At 36.0% G+C, this 20,306-nt stretch overlaps 1 protein-coding gene across 5 annotated transcripts in view; it reads left to right on the plus strand.

Annotated features, from left to right (window-relative positions):
- LOC306876502 (formin-like protein 2) overlaps positions 1 to 20,306 on the plus strand; it is a 79,728-nt gene that overhangs the window by 51,576 nt on the left and 7,846 nt on the right. For all 5 annotated transcript variants that reach the window (XR_013784830.1, XR_013784831.1, XR_013784832.1 and 2 more), the window contains exons 7-25: positions 2,672 to 2,780; positions 3,552 to 3,628; positions 4,317 to 4,410; positions 4,944 to 5,018; positions 5,943 to 6,053; positions 6,166 to 6,315; positions 6,850 to 6,951; positions 7,922 to 8,255; positions 9,169 to 9,333; positions 13,741 to 13,865; positions 14,831 to 15,033; positions 15,753 to 15,987; positions 17,192 to 17,260; positions 17,337 to 17,417; positions 17,770 to 17,899; positions 18,026 to 18,189; positions 18,651 to 18,752; positions 18,904 to 19,002; positions 19,425 to 19,548. Coding sequence is in view for 2 of the 5 variants with exons in the window: in XM_079427726.1 (XP_079283852.1) it covers positions 2,672 to 2,780; positions 3,552 to 3,628; positions 4,317 to 4,410; positions 4,944 to 5,018; positions 5,943 to 6,053; positions 6,166 to 6,315; positions 6,850 to 6,951; positions 7,922 to 8,255; positions 9,169 to 9,333; positions 13,741 to 13,865; positions 14,831 to 15,033; positions 15,753 to 15,987; positions 17,192 to 17,260; positions 17,337 to 17,417; positions 17,770 to 17,899; positions 18,026 to 18,189; positions 18,651 to 18,752; positions 18,904 to 19,002; positions 19,425 to 19,548 (2,549 nt within the window). In the remaining 3 variants the exon portion in view is untranslated. The remainder of the gene's footprint in view (positions 1 to 2,671; positions 2,781 to 3,551; positions 3,629 to 4,316; positions 4,411 to 4,943; positions 5,019 to 5,942; positions 6,054 to 6,165; positions 6,316 to 6,849; positions 6,952 to 7,921; positions 8,256 to 9,168; positions 9,334 to 13,740; positions 13,866 to 14,830; positions 15,034 to 15,752; positions 15,988 to 17,191; positions 17,261 to 17,336; positions 17,418 to 17,769; positions 17,900 to 18,025; positions 18,190 to 18,650; positions 18,753 to 18,903; positions 19,003 to 19,424; positions 19,549 to 20,306) is intronic.

The raw sequence follows: 20,306 nt of genomic DNA on the forward strand, positions 1-20,306 counted from the left end.
ACTTGTCTTTGTAAATTTATATCCAATCTTTCAACTCCTTTATCAGAATAGGGATATGATGTCAGAATATCTACAGAATACTGTTTACACAGAGCAAACTTTACCTATAAGAATTACATCTGTAGCACATAATCAGAGATGCATTGACCTATACCACTATAAAGACAAGTTGGACGCTTACAGTACAGTCAAGCCATGTCATGTTTATTCATAAAGCACTTTATACAATACAGACTGCTTCAAAGCAACTTTACAGTAATAATCAGTTTCAATGTCACAAAATTTGGAAACAATAAAAACTTCATTTTTAACTATAAAGTAGCTCTACAGAAGACAATCTTATTTGATAGTTAAGTACAGTTAAATCAATACAGTTCAATGAATATTAATTGTCTTTTAAGCCCCAAATAACACATTTAGGGGCTTAAAAGTTAAAATAACTTTTGTTCAGATGATAATTATATATTCTTTAACAAAGCTTCACATTTTATATAAGGTCTAAACCCCACATATCTCAAATACAACATTTATGATTATATGTTCTTTAAATACAGGGGTTTTTTTTCAAACTGACAAACGAGACAAATTACTTTCTGTTCTCTTATAATAAAACACATAGCTTGGAGCCTCAACTTTTGCAACTACAGAAGATGTGTTTAAGCATGTGTGCTTGTGAAATCACCTGACAGATACGAGTCAGGAAAATTGTGTTCTGGATGAGCACTGTCATACATCCGGATATAAAGTATGACAAAGACATTACACACACATATGCGATTTAGTACTTTCTGCAAGAGCTTCTAGGCCCTTGTGATGTTTTACAACTGAAATGTTAAAGACATTCACACAAACCAGTGAAAGACAAATCACATCACAGCAATAATACAGCTGTGAAATCTGTTGCGGCTTGGTTTGGAATGATTTTCATTGGCGAAATAGAGCAAAAACTCACAATGTTCATTTCCAGTTTATTGAACTATTGAATGAAATAAATATCAAATTTGCAATCATGCTGATATTCTGGAAAACAGCACACTTGTGTTTACCGCATTGCTTAACTGTGTCATACATTTACGATATATGAACTGCGTTATATGAACTGTAGTCTGTCAGGCCCACACACAGTGAAAGTGGATGTGTTCTTGTTTGTTTTTTGCAGTGAATGACTATGCTTATACATGGTTAAAACAACAATCACAGTATTATCATAGATGATACATAATACACACCTCTAGTGCAAACCTGTGTGTGTTAATGTTCTGAGTGCGTTGCTGAATGAGTTCAGCATTGAGTACAAACCCTTCCCTCTGCTGACATATTGCATTATGTGTGTGTGTGTGTTTTCAGAAAATCACGCCCAGCTTGTCTTGTGACAGTCTTGAAAGGAACTGTGTACCCTTTGTGTTAGTTTGTGTGTAAACCTTCTCTAGTCTGTTTGTGAGCCTGTTTAGATTTGTCGTGTGCATAATTTTGTCTTGTGTGTGAGTATGTCCTTGTCGATCGGTGAGAGTTAGTAAAATGTGTATCTATTTTATACCTGTTTGTGTGTGTTCTTTGTGTGCATCTGTTGCTGTGCGTCTCTGTTCTCACGCATAAAAGCCTTTGGCTTGGGCCCGATGGCTTGCATGCATGTCAATGACACTGCTGTTTTGTTGTGGAGGTGATATGTGTGCACAGAGCACTTTAACTGCTGTAAGACAATGCAAATCCTTACACATCACTCACAGGAAAAGCTGCTAACAGACCTAAGCACAGCGCTTGTTTCAATATAAGAATACTTCCTGTGGTCCTGATCCCTCTACCTTGATTTAGTCTTGTGAGTCTACTTCAGGATATGACTCTGCACATTTTTCATGTTTGTAATCATTTTAAACATCTTGAGTTATTAGACAGTTATTAAACAGTAGCTATTTGTTTAAAATAATAGTTTAGCTTTTAAAAGACAGAACTACCTTTAAAAAGTTTGGGGTCAGTAAGATTTTTGAAAGAAATTAATATTTTCATTCAGCAAGGATGCATTAAATTGACAGCAAATACATTTATAAAGGTACAATTTCATGTATATTTGTTGTTCTTTTGAACTTTCAATTTGTCAGAGAATCCTGAAAAATGTTTTCCACAGAATATTTAAGCAGTACAACTTTTTAAACCATGATAATAATGACACTGTAGACTGGAGTAATGGCTTTGCCATCACATGATTAAACCACATTAAGAAAAAAAAATATATTAAAATAGAACAATTATTTTAAAATGTGATCATGTGTGAATTTGACAGAGTTACTGTTTCAATTGTATTTTTGATCAGATGAATGCAGTCTTGGTAGACATTAGATACTTTTCAAAAACATTAAAAAAGTCTTACTTACCCCAAACTTTTGATTGATAGTGTATCCTCATGTTGTTCCAAACCTGTACAACTTTTATTTCTTCTGTAGAAAACTAAAGGAGATATTCTGTGGAATGTCCAAGCTGCTTCTTTTCTGTGCAATGAAAGTGAATGTGAACAGCTCAGACATTCTACTAAACATCTCCTGTGTTCCACAGAAGAACTGGAGTCAAATGGGTTTGGAACAGCACAAGGGTGACTAAATGATGGCAGTATTTTCATATGTTGGATGAACTATTGATTTCATTGGTTAGTAAACTTCAGTTGTTGTTTTGCTCTCAGGTCTAACACGTTACCCAGCCGGAGGACGCTGAAGAATTCCAGATTAGTATGTAAGAAAGACGACGTTCATGTGTGCATCATGTGCCTACGAGCCATCATGAACTACCAGGTAAAACACTCACAGACCTTTGAATCTATATTAGTAAAGACCTCTCATAGGGCTTTCCATTCTCTCCAGATCATAGAACACAATGTAAAATCAACAAAATGACACTTTTTCGTGAACCCTTTGTAATTAGTTCAACTGCTAAATAATCACAAAAAGCACAGTTCTACATAAAGTTATTATAAGTTAGTGTGATAAACATGCATGAATTAAAAAATATTGTGGGATGCTCTTGGTGTTAAAACGAGTTATTAAATGCAAAGATTATGCAGTGTTTTATTTTATAGTTGATGTAAAGGTTTTGAATTACTGTACTACTGAAATTCCTGTAGTATTAAATACTGATTTTTTTTTGTCGTATGACTTATACATCCAGTGTCAAATGTAAATTTCCCCCAAATCTCTGGAAATGACTGCTGCAAAATCAGTCATTTTGATAGCAGAAAAATCACTCAAAAATTGTTAAGTCTTGGTGAGACTGGTTTTCATACTACATCACTGACATTTGCTATATCCAACTTGTAACACTCAGAAAAAGCTTGACATTATTAGAATTAAAGAACAAAGATTGCAAACAGTGAGGTCCAGTGAGGTCCAACAGGTTTCAGTTCATTAGTGAAGACATCATGGGCCTTACTTATACAGAAAACCTGTACACACACACACAGTGATTCATGGAAAGCTGTTTGGTCTTTATCATGTTTATGTTCAGATAATAAATCTTGAAGATCCTGCCATGTTTACTAATTAGTCCTCTCTCTGTCTTTCTCTCAGTATGGCTTCAACATGGTCATGTCTCACCCTCATGCTGTGAATGAAATTGCTCTAAGTCTGAACAATAAGAATCCCAGGTAACCCATTGAGCCGGAGTAAAGAGTGTGTGTATTTCTGAAAGAGAGGCTACTTTCCCAGAATCCACTGCTTTAATTCATGCGGGTTGTGACTCCTCTTTCAGAGTCATAAATACTGGCAGCTACAACAACAGACCCCTTAATCTCAGTGTGCAGTTGGTTTCTTTACTCCATCTGTGTAAATTACTGAAGTAGAAAAAGTTGATTATTTTGTTGTTTTTGGGATCAATAAGATTGTTTTGTGTTTGAAACAAGTCCCGTATGCTCACTAAAGCTGTATTTATGTGACCAAAAATACAGTAAAAACATCAATATTGTGAAAAATTATTACAATTTTAATGAACCGTTTTCTGTTTTAATATATTTTAAAATGTAATTTAATCGCATGATCAAAGCTTGAATTTTCAGTATCGTTACTCCAGTCTTCAATGTCACATGATCCTTCAGAAATCACTCTAATATGGTGATTTGCTGTTTAAGAAACATTTCTGATTATTATCAATTGTGAAAACAGTTGTGAATTTCTGACCCCAAACCTTTGAACTGTCATGTAAATCTTCTGTATCTTCTAAAAGATTCAGAAGAGATTTTTGTTTGTTTGTTTTTTTGACCAAAATGTGCTGTAATAGTCTCTGTAATCATGACAAAATGGATGTAATATGTGTGATATTGCTCTCTGCTGGTACAGGACTAAAGCTCTGGTGCTGGAACTGCTGGCTGCTGTGTGTCTGGTTCGAGGAGGTCACGAGATCATTCTCTCCGCCTTTGATCATTTTAAAGAGGTACATACACACTAATGCTATTTCTAACACACACATTAAAAAAATATTAAACTTCAGGTAATAGAATTACGAGAGGCACTGTTTTTAGTTAAAAGCTGTAGTCTGTGTTCCAGAAGTCACTCAATGATAGTTTAATAGATATGATCCATGATAACGGATAACTATACATATATGACTGAGGGCAGTGTGTGAATTTTTAGGCTGACTGTCCTTTACAGTAAATAGGTTTAGACACACACCTGCTAAACACATTGTTATTGATTTGTTTAGTTGGAGGATCACAGCAGCTTCTGAATGTATTCATATCTCTCTGGCCTGTGTAGGAGAGATCAAGCTAGTATTATTTCCTAAGGGGATGATTTGTGAACAAAAAATGAACTACTGTACTGCATCAAGGTGTTTTTGAAATATCAAAAGATTTTATTAGAGGCTAAAAGAGATTGAGCTGGCATCAAAATCTCATTTTCATTTTCTCTGGGCATGATTTTAATGCTCTCGCTCACTGCATGAGCTATTTCTTTATTGCTTTGCAGGTGTGTTCAGAAGATCAGCGGTTTGAGAAACTCATGGAGCATTTCAAGAACGAAGATAATAACATCGACTTCATGGTATGGGTTAGACTAGCATCCAAATATACACATTTCCATTAGCAATCATGATTATTAATACTCTAAAATACATACCACACTGTACCACTGATTGACACTTTCAGCTGTGAGATATAATTATTAAAACAAATAGCTTATTGCAGGAGAGACTCATATCCTACTTAAGAGCGTCATTAAGCAGCAATACCAAGAAAATAAAATAATATCATATATAACAGCATTGTCAAATAGGCTAAAATATTAAATAAACAAAGATAGCACAATTTAGCTTGCAAGGATAATGTTCATGTAAACATGCTCGATTGGATATTTTCAAGCATATTACACAGCTACTTACCAAATAAATGCCCATGATCTATTGATTTGAGTTTAAAACACACCTATATAGAAACAATGGCCTGTTAAGTTTAGCACCTATTATACAAAAACTTTTTTTTTCTGCAGAATCTACTAATTGAGCAATCTGTAGTACATATTTATTTGTATAGTGCTTTTAATAATACAGTTTCAAAGCAGCTTTACAGAAAATCATGATGTTAATGTTCATAATATCTTCATGACTGATAGTTGCATTTAGGACATTATAGGCACATTATAGTTGATACATTTTGTCACAATATAAACAATCGAATTTATTTATTCAATATGTTGTGTGCATGTGTAAAATGTGAATGATATGTTCTATTTCTGCTGAAATAGAAATCTGTGGCGCTTTCTACGTGCTTTTTTTAATTATTTATATAGCCCCAATCCACAGCTTTACAGAAAAACTATTAAATAAAAGTAATAATTAAGATTTCTATTGCTAGTTATTTTCATTTCTATAGTTAAAACTCAGTTTTCTTCATCAATAAATCAATTCAAAGTCTTCAGTCTTGCTGGGTTGAAATTTGACTGTATAATATGGTGTATATTGATTTTCAGGTTGCATGCATGCAGTTCATAAACATTGTGGTTCATTCTGTGGAAGACATGAATTTCAGAGTGCACTTACAGTACGACTTCACAAAGCTGGGTCTGGACGAATATCTGGACGTGAGTAAACTTCAGTGCTGAGTCTTCTGATGCTAATGTTCAGTATTGTTCTAACCTTCGAGTGAGCTGCAAGAAGATCCATCACTCTCTCTCTGTCGCTGTCTGTGAGTAGAAACTGAAGCACACCGAGAGTGATAAGCTGCATGTGCAGATTCAGGCGTATCTGGATAACGTGTTCGATGTCGGGGCTCTGTTAGAGGATGCAGAGACCAAGAACGCAGCGCTGGAGAGAGTGGAGGAACTGGAGGAGAACATGTCTCATGTTAGTAATGTTTTTTTTATGGCTACACTCATTATACATTTCCAATAGAATCCAGAAAAACAATCATTTAAGTGCCATATTCAGGAGTGCTTACCATTCAAGGCCTTTTGTTTAACAATGCACCACCTGCCCAACAACATGACCTTACATGACCAGTATTGAGTTCAGCTGAAAGCCTGATAATGCTAATGATAATGCAACATGATAGGACCCTGTCATGTAGCTTGGCCTTTGACCTTTTGTGACAGTTGGGCCATCTGCCCAAAGGATGACTTCCTGACCTGAGGTAATTTCCTCATTAGTGTGGCATTGATTTTTATAGTGTACTACCTAGTCAAGAATTCAGATAAATCAGAATTTATGAATACTAAAGTGATATTGCTGTGAATCTGAAGTTTAATATTTACGCAACTCCTGGCTGGACTCACTGAGATTTAAGTGCTCTGTCTCAGCATGACTTATTTGTGTCTTTGTGAGTCTGCGTTCTGTAGCTGGAGTCTTATTTCTTGTTGATTCTTGTTTGTGGTTTTCTAGCTGACAGAGAAGTTGCAGGACACAGAGAATGAGGCGATGGCAAAAATCGTTGAGCTGGAGAAACAACTGATGCACAAAAATAAAGAGCTGGAGTCTGTTCGGGTAAATGATGCATCCTTACCTCACATCCCCATGATTTCTTGAGTTGACTGCACGGTTTGTTACATTACAGGTTCTTCGAGTGTATATTATTCAATGCTTAAAATTTATTCACAATATCTATAAAACCTTCCCTTTCCAAATGTACATTTGTACCACTGTTTACTGTACTTTCACAAAACCCAAACAGTGCTCATCACTGTACATTATTCCAACAAAGAAACAAATGTTTGTCTTCATAGTAAAAAACATCAAAACTGTCTCTAAAACAACTTTTCCACTGATGTCACCTGAGCCTTATTAACTATTCATGTGAATCAGTGTTAGTGCTGCTTTCCAGTAGTTAACAAACTAATTTAAGTAACAAATTTATGTAATAAAGGTTGTCAATAATAGCAGATATTATTAAATTTGAAAAAAGAAGCATTGGTAGCACTTTATTTTACAGTCATGGTCTGCATGTACATAATATGTACTTGCTGCGATTACAATAACTGGGTAATAATTAGGTACACTGTAAGTACACGCACTGTAAAAACTGCAACCTTTGGTATGCATGCACATTATCAGATCTGAATTTATTCTAATGGAATACCCAATTTTAATAATCTATTTAATTCCTGAAGTGCAGTGCTGTCATTTTTTCATCTTGTTTTATTTTAAAATGTCGTTTCATATTGTTTTGAAAACCTTAAATCCTAACATTTCACTGTCAAGAAAAAAATAAAATAATTTGCTCTCTTATGTCAGTTAATGGTTACGTTATGCATTATTGCAGATTTTATACTCATCTAAATTGCAACTTTTGATAAACAGTTTTATTTCTATTAATTGTGCAGCCCCATTTATATATTTAAATGTTACATTTCATTTAATTAATTAGCCGTTCGTCAACTCACAAACCCCCTGCAGTTCCCACACAAACCCCCAGGAGTTTGCTTTAACTCAAAACTCGTGCTCCCTGTGGTGACAGGAGGTGTATAAAGACACCAGCTCTCAGGTGCACACCCTGCGGCGGATGGTGAAGGAGAAGGACGAGGCCATTCAGAAACAGAGCAACCTGGAGAAAAAGATCCATGAGCTGGAGAAACAGGGAACCATCAAGATCCAGAAGAAAGCAGATGGGGACATTGCCATCCTGACGTCCCCTCCACAGGGGAACGGGCATCTGCCAGAGTCACAGGGCGTAGCTGGGGTGTCTGGTGAGGGCATGGTCAGTCACGGAGGTGTGGCTAATGGGGCGGCACATGGCCTGACCGTGCCTGATCCTCCACCACCCCCTCCACCTCCTCCTATGCCGGAGACATGTGAGTGACCTCTCCTGATTTTATATACTGGTTTGAGTTTGACATTGCAATACAGTCTAATTTATTCTATTCGGATTACTTGTGTCACTATGTTTTGCTTGAGGCCGAAATCAGAGGTGGACAGTAAATACTCTTTAAAAAGTATCTGTACTTTATCAGAGTGTTTTTTCTTTGGAAAACTTTTACTTTACTACATTCCAAAGCATAATGTTGTATTTTTTACTGCACTACATTTCATAAATAAAAGTTTTCTAAAAACACTGATAAAGTACAGACACTTGAAAATGTATTTTTAATGCAGAGTAAAAATACTTCACTACTGTCTGCCTCTGGCCAAAATCCAAAATAAAATTTAAAATAAAGGGGCAAAAAAAATGCCACTGCAAAATTTAACTAAATCTGTTACTACTCTTGCAATTGTATTGGTAGAAGCCTACAATATTCTGATTGATTAGGCTGATTGAATTAGTACATTATTAGGACATTTTTAAGATTGCCCCTTACAAAGGTTAAAAAAATGCCTCCGAAAATCAATCCTAGTGCAGCTTATTCTGGTCAAAATACATCCATTTAGACAGGAAGAGAGCATCTAATGTAGCTGATATATATTGATATATGTGCACACAAGAATATATTTTTTAGGTGAATCTTACAAAGTAAATTTTTCCAAATCAATCAAATATATAAAGAGCTAATGGAACCTGCGGTTAAACTTTATTTTAAGGTGTCCTTAATTATACATTTAAGTACTGAGTAATATTAATTAACTACATGTACTTACTATATGGTTAGGGTTAGGCTTAGGGTAATTTATTGTTATTATAATAGTAAGTGCATGTAACGTGTAACAAGGACGCCTTACAATAAAGTGTTACCGAACCTGCTTTCTCCTTCTTCCTCTTGTGTTTTCCAGTACCAAACGGTCCATCTGCTGCTCCAGCACCAGCTCCTCCTCCTCCTCCTCCTCCTCTCCCCGCTGTGGATATATCTGCCCCTATGCCCCCTCCACCGCCCCCCATGGCTCCTCCACTTCCAGGCTGTGGATCTCCCACCGTCATCATGAACTCAGGACTGGCAGGTAATGAAACCTGCTTGACAATAAAGACAAAACCATAACAGTCATGAACAGCCATTATCACATGCGCAAACTATGATACAGTATGCCAAAACAGTGACATGAGAGGAGGAAAATCCCACTGATTTAGACCCAGATGTGTATGCCGCAAACTTCTTAAGAAGCCTGAAGTATGCATTAGTTTGTGCTTAAAGTTCACACATCAGTTGAGAACGGCTGTGGGTCTCTGGAGCCGCCGTCACACTGTCTCCTCTCATAGAGCACTGATAACATGATAACAATCATCACAGCTCAAGCGGTTTGTTAGGTTTCCCGTAAAAGGTTTAATGTCTGAACAAGCTCAAGTGAATCACTTCTGTTCTGCTTGAGCGTGAGACAATCTCTTTGACTGCACAGTATATCAGATAAAAAAATAAAAATAACAACATAATAATGTCCATTGCACAAGTAATAATTAGTGTTAGAAATAGATGGAGGCAGACTCTAGAAATATTACACAAATAAATTTGGAAACATCTATGCAAATTCTAGCTATGCAAATTCTCAAATTTTGCAAGACTTACACTACCTTTGAAATAATTTCATAATATTTCATGAAGTCTCTAATGCTCACCAAGGCTGCATTCGTTTGTATTAATGTACAAATTCTAACAATTTAATATAGCGTTTTAAAATATTTTAAAATGTAATTTATTACTGAATTTTCAGCATCATTACTCCAGTCTTCAGTGTCAAATTATTTTTCAGAAATCATTGTAATATACTGAAACATTTCTTATTATTTATCAATGTTGAAAACAGTAATGCTGCTTAATATTAAACATATTTTTTTAAAGAAAAAAAAATCAAATTAACAGCAATTTTTGCAACATTATAAATGCATTTTCTCTCACTTTTGATCAATTTAATGCATCCTTGCTGAATAAAATACTCATTTATTTTAGAAAAAAAAGGCTTTCTGACCCCAAATGATAGTCTACGTACATAGTGCAGAGTATATAGTAAACTTGAACCGCTTTTTTTTTATTCAAGCACAATTGCTTTTTATTATAAAAAGCTGTTTTACTCCACAGTTTGTTGGTAAGTAACTTCTCTCTCAAATTGATCTTTATCATTGCTTATGAAACAATCTGTATTCAGGATTCAGCAGTAATGCACGCTGTAGGAAAAGGCCAGTCAGATCTTTGGAATCAGAGGTTGTTTTGTTTGCTCTTTAACCACATCTTTCTCTCTGCTTATGTTTGCTCTACCTGTTGCGCCGCCATAGAGGGACCCATCAAACTGTACTGTAGGTTTGCTGTGTCATGTCGTGTGTGCTCAGTATTATGTGTGTGTGTGTGTGTGTGGTCATGGTATTTTAGTCTCACAGAAAACACACGCAGTTCCTCTGTAATCTTGATTTGACTATGAAGCTGCATTGCTGGTTGTTCCTCTTGAAACTGAGCATGAAATTGGATGTTTTTTTGCAGAACTTTTCCTTACCATTTAAAAACCAGAGAGGAACATTCTTTAGACCTTGCTTACAGAGTTCAGCAAATAACAGGACTGTAATGCCAACCTATGATACCACATGTTCCATGAGATGTAAGCTCTTATTTCTACACTCCACATTGGACAAAATCCCTCTTTCCAGAGCTCAAGCCATGAACCGCAACCTCATGGAAAACAAAACTACAATTCACATCAGCTCCAAATCTACATATCTATTTGTCATTAAGTTGCCATTAAGAACTCTGGTAAACACAAACACAGTCCAAGCGCAGTTTCACCTAGGACACAACTTACTTATACGTACTGAATTCCTGGCATCACTGTCATAGAGTAAAATGTTCTCTTCTACAGTTGCATCAGTACTCTGAATGGCTGCACAATACTGTATATTGCAATATAAAAAAATGTGAAATGGCTTAGTACAATTATCACAGCCAAAATAAAAGCTTGATAGTTTAACATTTTAAAATATTAATAATAACATTTAAATATTAATAATATACAATTCATATTTTTATTAAATAATATATATATATATATATATATATATATATATATATATATTTAATTGTAATTCTTAATATATTTATTTAATAAGAATTACAATTAAATATATATAAATATATGTATAATAATAATAATAATTCATTACATTTATATAGCGCTTTTCTGCTTTTCTAAGCACTCAAAGCGCTCGACATTGTGAGGGGTGGTGTCTCCTCATCCACCACCAATATATATATTTCCCAAACTGTTCAACCCTAAAAGCACCAGTCATATAAAGATTTATAAAGTCTTGTAGAGTATAAAGTTTTTTCTTATGACTTTTACCCCCGGTTTCACAGACAAGGCTTAAGCTAGTCCCTGACTAAAATGCATGTTTGAGCTGTCTCAACTGAAAATATCTTGCTCTGACATATCTTAAAATATGTCAGTGTCATTGTTCTGTGTCAGGATGCACACCTCAATGTTTTCTTCTAAGGCATTTTTGTAAAAGTTTCTTAAATCTCTTAATTTACCTAAGTCCTGGCTTAAGCTAAGCCCCGTTTGTGAAACCGGGTCTTAATTTATGTTACAAAGATGCATAATCTAAAATGATTTTGTTTTTTATCACTGGGTTATTCAAGTAATTTGGTGAAAAATCCCTTTTTTCACATCAAAGTAAAATAAGTTTTAAATATTTTATGAGTCTGAAGAGAATCTTGCTGAGCCAGCTAGTTAGTCTAGTTAGTTAAATACTGATTTACAGTAATTTACCTGATTAATAGCAGTTAAAGGTGATTCTGTCGCCCCCTTGAGGACTAAAGCTTGTTACTCTCACAGTAACAAAAAAACAATTGAAGTATGGACAGTATGCTGTATTCACGCAATTCTGTAGAATGTTTCTGACTTTAAGTCAGTCTTACAAATGCCAGAATGTCATTGCATTGATAATAACATATGAAAGCAAGTGGCATTGTCAAAAAAAAGGGTTTCCTCAAAACTAACTTCACTTTTCTTAGCCATTTATACAATTACTTTTAATCAGCTTTTCTCATTTGACCACATTTAGCATTTTTATTGTCCCTTTTATATAAATAATACATCATAAGGCAGTAAGACAAAAAATGCCATGCCCGCTGTGTAAGTGTTTGATTGTGTTGTGTTTGCATGTTGAAACAGTGCGCCGTGTCATTACAGGCAACTGATCGTCAGATAAGGCGATAGTTGTGCAAATTCAGGAATGTTTTACACTCACTGAGAGTTTATTCTTGTTTTTCTGGCCACACTTTGTGCATGGCCTGATATCACACCATCATATTACCCTCAGCTGAACTGGAAACATTTTATTCCTCTTTATAGCCTTTGATCAGAGATCAGTATTGTCGGATTTTGATTCAGCCTTAATCAAGCATGTTGCAATTTGTATTTGCTGTGCGTGTGAGTCAGATTCAGTCATTAACTGGTTCATTTTTGTGAAGTGTGAATAAATGAAGGAAACCCAACATTTGACTCACACTCATACTGAGATGCTGTTTGAGTCACATCCTCATATGTAAACCCAAGAACAGCCATGAGCGTCTGTCTCATTGCCTAAACACATATTGCTCAGACGTGCTCTTTCATAGTTTTGGGTTTAAGTTAATTAAGTTTTCAGTCATGTTTCAAACATTTTCTCTAAAACAGACACTCAAACACCAGAACCACACACCAAATCTGCAAAACCATACACAAATGTTACACACAAAAATCTAACAGGAATTAATATTATGGCAAATGTTTGTTTTTGAGATGTGTTTGTGATATTTTGAATACAGTGCTTAATTTTACAAGAGATGTGAGGCATTTTGCATTTTGTGTGTGCAATTCTTGGATTTGTGTGTATGTAAAGTTTTGAAAAAAAGAGGCAAAGCTTTGAAAATGTGTGTAAGCATGTGTTTCTTTGATATCTAATCTGAGCACAGTTTGAGACAGAGTTGAGATCTTATTTGAAACTCCAGAGGAGACACATGAGATGTCTTTTTCTCAGGATAAACATCTGAGAAGAGTCTCTATCTAAGCTAATCTCTGTTTGATTTCAATGCTCTCAAGGAGAAACAATTAAGACATTGGTGAGATCCCATTTGTGTAATTCTGCAGTCTCTCATTATCATAAAAGTGGCTCACGTGTGATTTGGATCAGAATATCCTGTCAACAAAATCACATTGATCAGGATATGAGAGACTAGAGCTGTTATAAGGCTGAGAGTGTTAATGCTGACAGTATCAAAGGTCACATGTTCACACATTTCCCCTCATGTTCCCTCACAAATGTGCACCGGACACATTCAGATCTGTGCCTGCTGTTCACAAACCAGCTCCACGTCACTCTGACTGCATGTTTTGTGTTTGTGTAACTGGCATGAGGTTGTTGACATGTTCTTTCTGTCATGTGTGTAGCTGTGAAGATCAAGAAACCCATCAAGACTAAGTTCCGTATGCCGGTGTTTAACTGGGTGGCGCTGAAGCCCAATCAGATCAACGGCACTGTGTTCAACGAGATCGATGATGAAAGAATACTGGAGGTGAGACAGACATGGTTTTGAAAACATTGAAAAAAAATGTGAAACTTGGTCAAAACATTTGTTTTGTGATACACAGTATATGATGCAATATGAAGACATTAAAGTGCATTCGTTTCATAATTCATGCGTAATATTTTGCTGTATAATACATGATCATGTTCAACTCCCGGTTTTGTTTTATATGTTGTATTTTATGATATTCTTTACAGGATTAACTCTGAATTGGTTATTATTATAATGTATTACATTGGAGGATATAATTATGAAAATGATGCATTACAATGTGCATCCTTTTAAGCAGGGCCGGATATAGGCATGGGCAAGGAGGGGCAATGCCCCCCCAAATGCCGTGACTGCCCCTCCAAACGTGATGGCATGCAAAGTTAAAAAATGTAAAAAATATTTCAAGAAAAATGGTCAGAGTGAGCGCTCTCTGCTCTCTATCCCTCATTCAAAGTAGCTACTGATTGCTAGATGCATAGGGAGGGCGTGGCCAGTCGCTTCACCGGCTTGTGGTGAACCTGCTGAGCTTCACGTCTCAGTCAGTCACTGCAGAGCGGAGCACGCAGACACACTGTCGTCAGCTGAGCTCAGCCCCTGTTTTGAGTTTCCTTCGCCGTCAGTTCTATTTTGAAATGAATGTTCCACCACATTATTCTTATTGTTGTTGTTTTTTACTGTATTTTTGATCAAATAGATGCAGCCTCAGAATAATTCAAAAACAATAAAAAATCTTACCGACCCAAATCATTTTTGTATATAGTACATATATTTACATCGGTGTTGAATGACGCAATGTATTAAATCCAGTATGAAAAAAGTTTGTTTTTATACTGAATTGTTGGTTTGTTCTTTAGTTCCATTTTGATTTGCTTTAGGATTCCTGGCTGGCTGTTATTTTATAGTGTCAGATATAAAGATCAGTGAATTTAATGGTGAATAGTGACTGTGGTTTGTCTTTTCAGGATCTGAATGTGGATGAGTTTGAGGAGATGTTTAAGACGAAAGCGCAGGGGCCTGCCATAGACATCACCTCCAGCAAACAGAAGACCTCTCAGAAAGGACTAAATAAAATCTCGCTGCTGGATTCCAACAGAGCTAAAAACCTGGCCATCACGCTCAGAAAAGTGGGCAAGACATCAGAGGAGATCTGCAGAGCCATTCAAATGTAATTCACAGCCGACATACTAGAGTATATACAATAGAAAAGATCACCAACATCTCCTGATTAGCGCCCTAGAAATTGTTTAAAATATTTCTTCATTTATACATTTTTTTTGTTTATTTTTATGATTAACCATGAAATTGGGCTCCAAACAGGACTGAAAACCACAGCCATGTGAACACATAGGAGGTCGTCAGATTAATGAGGATAATGCTTTGATCTCTTTTTTGAGAAAGTAAATATGCACAACGTTTCCTGTAAGGGATAGTTTTAGGTGTTGGGTTGGCTTAGGGCGATAGAAAATATGGTTTGTACAGTTTGAAAACCATTATGCCTATGGAGAGTCCCAACAAGGATAGCTGACCAGACTCTGTGTGTGTGCGTGTGTGTGCGTGTGTGTGTGTGTGTGTGTGTGTGTGTGTGTGTGTGTGTGTGTTTTTGTGACAAATGAGGACATAAATTTGTATAATGACACAGGTATTACAAGGTGAAGGTGACTTTTCAGGACATTGACCCATGACCCCACGTTTCAAAACGCTTATAAATCACACAGAGTGAGGTTTTTTTGGGGAAAGTTGAAATGCCCAGTCTCCTGTGAGGGCTAAGTTTAGGTGTAGGGTAGGTGTAGGGCAATAGCACATACAGTTTGTACAGTATAAAAACCATTACGCCTATGGGATGTCCCCACTTTTCACAAAAGCAAACGTGTGTGTGTGTGCAAGGCTTGACCTGCGGACCTTGCCGGTGGATTTCGTGGAGTGTTTGATGAGGTTCATTCCAACGGAATCGGAGCTGAAAGTTCTCCGGCAGTATGAGAAGGAACGCAAACCTCTGGAGAACCTGACGAATGAGGATCGCTTCATGATCCAGTTCAGCAAGATCGAGCGTCTCATGCAGAAGATGACCATCATGGCGTTCGTGAGCAATTTCACAGAAAGTGTTCAGATGCTCACACCGGTAAGAGCTGACAACACATTTGCTCAAGAATTAAGCAGGAATTTCTACACTGTAGAAAAAAAGAAAAAAGAAAAGTTGAGCCAACTTAAAATATTAAGGCAACCAGCTTCAGCAGATTTTTGAGTCCCCTCAACTAATTTTTGTAGGAGATTCACAACTTTTTGTAGTAAAAACTTAAAACAACAAGTTGAGAAAACTCAAAAATCTGCTGAAGCTGGTTGGCTTAAAATTTTAAGTTGGCTCAACTTCAAAACTCACTCCAAATCTTCCAGGAAAATTTAGATAACTGAGACATGCCCATGGATCTCCTCATTTTTCTATAATACCTGTTTCTTTTCCTCTCACTGTCTCTTGAATTCTTTCATAACCCTTCTTCACATGATGCTTTCCATGCAGTGCAAAACCATGTTTTCTTACAACTCTAAATTTGTTATTAAACTTTTTAACAAGGTATCAAACCGTAATCTTATGAAAATGCTGATCGTTCACTTCAAACTAAGGCCAAACTAGTATATTCATTTTACCAAAACTTGTCTAAATACACTTGAAAACACTAAATTTAATCATTTTGAATTTATTTAAGCTCAAGATGTAGCTAGTTACTGACGATCTTATATTTCTCTCAAATTAAAGATAAATACTTAAATACTACTACTGTTCAGTGATGTTTCTTGTAATAACCGGTGACAGGGATAAACAGGTGTGCTTGACAAGTGCAGTCAATACTACAATGTGTGAATTATTTTTGTTTTTTTTTAATTAAATGAGTACAAAATAGCTTGTAGCATACAGTTGAATTGGTGCATGTGACATCACTTTGGATGTTTCACAATTTTTGTAACACTTTACAATTTTTAATGTATTAAACTAGTAACAAGACATTTGTTACAGTGCATATTCATTTTTGTTTACGTTAGTGAATAAAATACAACTGTATTTTGTTAGATCACGTTAGCTCAGGTCTATTATATAATATTATAAAAAGTACTTTTCTTTTTTTAAATTATGTATTAGTAATGCTTTATAAGTGCTGAGATTAACATTAACTAAGATGAATAGATGCTGTATAAGTATTATTCATGTAAACTGCTACTCAATGTTTTAAGCTAGCATTAAAAGTAGCTAGTTTTAATAAAGAAACCTATAATGGTCAGCTGGGCCTTTGTACAGGTTCTATTATTGCCTTTTGTTTTTGTCTAAACAGCAACTTCACGCCGTTATTGCAGCATCTGTCTCCATCAAGTCCTCAGAAAAACTCAAGAAGATTCTGGAAGTAAGTGTTTCACTTCTTCTCTGATTCATTTTTCTCCAGACTGCGTGTCTTTATTGGGTGTGTGTTTCTCTCTCAGATCATCTTGGCTCTGGGAAACTACATGAACAGCAGTAAAAGAGGAGCGGTGTACGGCTTCAAACTGCAGAGCTTAGACCTGGTACAATTTATTTATACAATCTGTTAAAGTTACATCCTTATCAATTATGAATGGTCTAGAAAAAACATCTCGCCCCCATTTATTACAATCCTTGTTGTTATTTATAGCATGCAGGGTGTGATAGGACATTCAAACCACCATGATAGATTTTAATAATTATATTATAATAACGTTGATTTAAATGGCTGATGAAAGTAAGTTGCACCAAATACCTCTGGAATATTTCATCTAATCTTGTTGCATTCTTCTTCTGAAGTAAAACGACACATTCATATTATGTCCTTCATTTGTGATTTAATAATGCAGTTGAGGGTTTAAATGTTCTGAGGGTGTGCATGTTTTCCTGTTCCAGTTATTGGATACTAAATCAACAGACCGCAAGGTCACTCTTCTGCACTATATCGCAAATGTAGTGAAGGAGAAATACCAGCAGGTGTCGCTCTTCTATAACGAGCTGAACTATGTGGAGAAAGCTGCAGCAGGTATGAAACATGCCATACGTCAATTTGATTATATTTGCAATAAACAGGGCAGGCCATATTTGCTCAAACATCAAAATTTGACAGAACAGATGTCAACTAAATGAGTTCTGTCTGTGTATTCTTTAGTCTCTCTAGAGAATGTCTTATTAGACGTGAAGGAGCTTCAGAGAGGGATGGATCTGACGAGGAGAGAGTACAGCATGCATGGCCACAACACACTGCTCAAAGATTTCATACAGCAAAATGAGACTAAACTCAAAAAACTTCAGGATGATGCCAAGATCGCTCAGGTGCCGCAAACACAGCACACACATCACCCAAAACACAGCTCAATAAACCTGCTTCACTCTCAGTTAAAGAGGTCACATCATGAGGAATCTTGTTTTCCTTTACCATTTGATACTATCATAAAAACATAATATAAATGTCAAAACTCAGCAGTTCCTCCCCAGTTCAAATGGAACATATATTGAAAATAAACTGGCTTATCTAAACTTCCACAACTTTATTAAAGGTAATTTGAGCTTTGCTATACCATATTTGATGTATGTACAGATATGAATAAAATCCTAAATTAAACATGTTCAGCATATTAAACTGCTTGATTCATATAAAGGGGAAGTAATAACTATCATATGACACCTTTTGATTGGGATTGTTATTAAAAATTTTAATTTGAAGAGTCAGAAATTAAATTTCATGTGATTGTCAATGTCGTCTACCTCTGTCTTTTCGTATCTCATTCTCTCAGGATGCCTTTGATGAAGTGGTGAAATTCTTTGGAGAAAACGCCAAAACAACACCCCCGTCTGTGTTTTTCCCAGTGTTTGTGCGCTTTGTGAGAGCATACAGGGTAAAGCGACCAATCACCTGCTTCGCTTCATCCAGTCACACCATTACATCTTCTGCTTCACTTTCTTCAGTCGTATGAACCTTAACAGCATTGATCACTCATGTTGCACAACTTCCATATCCCTCACTGATGGGTATCTTCTCTCTGTCAGCAAGCAGAGGAGGATAATGAACAGAGGAAAAGACAGGAGCAGATGATGATGGAGAAGCTGATTGAGCAAGAAGCTATGATGGCGCAAGAGGATCAGAAGGTACAAATGAGTGTGTGTGTGTGTGTGTGTGTGTGCGCGCGTGTGTGTGTTCGTGTTTGTTTATGCTACATTGTGGGGACATTGATATTTAAATTTATAGTTAAATATGACAAAATCTCTTTTTGGTGACATCCTCATTTGTAAAAACAGTATAAAAATTGTAATAATACAGAAGTTTTTGTTTAGGTTAGTATTTAGAATTCATAACGAATGTCCTCTTTTAGATAGCGCGTGTGTGCGTGTTTCCCGATCCTCTCTGGAGACACGTTTACGGTATAATGTGGTGTTTTTCTCTGTAAGTGTAACTGTGTTAAACACATTATTTATCTGTTTAGAGCAGCATTTGTAGATGTTTTTAGATTGAAGACAGCCTATTCAGCATTAATTGTGGATCTATGAAATGTTATTGTGTGTGTGTTCAGTCTCCCTCTCATAAGAGCAAGCGTCAGCAGCAGGAGTTGATTGCGGAGCTGAGGAAGAAGCAGGTGAAGGACAGCAGACATGTGTATGAGGGTAAAGACGGAGCCATTGAGGACATCATCACAGGTAACTCACTGTTTACTGATGGGGTCTGCATGCAGAGGGCTTTAAAACATACTAAAAACAGTTGTAACATGTTAGTTTGAGCCACTAACCAGCTCCCTGTGACTGGTGGAAAGCTTTACTGCTCAATAACAAGTTACTGACCAGTGTGATTACAGGCTGAATGTGTGTGTGCTGTTACTGCTTACAGCTGTGAGCTGGAGGACAGCTACTAAACACTGTGTGGTAGTGATTAGTGTAGTCCTAAAGGGGTCATATCACACCTTTTTTTTCCTGAGGTCCACTTGTCAAGTCAAATTTATTTATTTCACAATACACATTTATGGAAAATCATGATGTTAATGTTTATATCTCAATGTTTTGTCTCAATATCGTCATGCCTTACAGTCACATTTAGTAGATTAGAGCTGAGCAAAAATAGTTTACATTTTGTAACTATACAAGCCATCAAAGCAGTTGAGAAATCCTATCTAGTACAAACTAATTATATGAGTGAACTGTATGTGGATAAAGTTGGCTATACTTATATATCCAGCATGTTTTTGACACCTCCTGGGTTTTTATTAAAACTTCAAGGCTTTTGATCAAACTTCCACACTTTTATATTCCCGCCTACAGACAGGCAGATATTTTTTGGGGAAAAAGGGTAAACCTTTATATATTTTGAACATAGAATAAGCATAAGTGACATATTAATGTCATCAAAGGTTGCAGAGATAGTTAGATAGATCATTTCAATAAAAGCTCTCTTCACTGTGGAC

This window comes from Barbus barbus (genome assembly GCF_936440315.1).
Source record: "Barbus barbus genome assembly, chromosome: 10".
Classification (NCBI taxonomy): domain Eukaryota; kingdom Metazoa; phylum Chordata; class Actinopteri; order Cypriniformes; family Cyprinidae; genus Barbus; species Barbus barbus.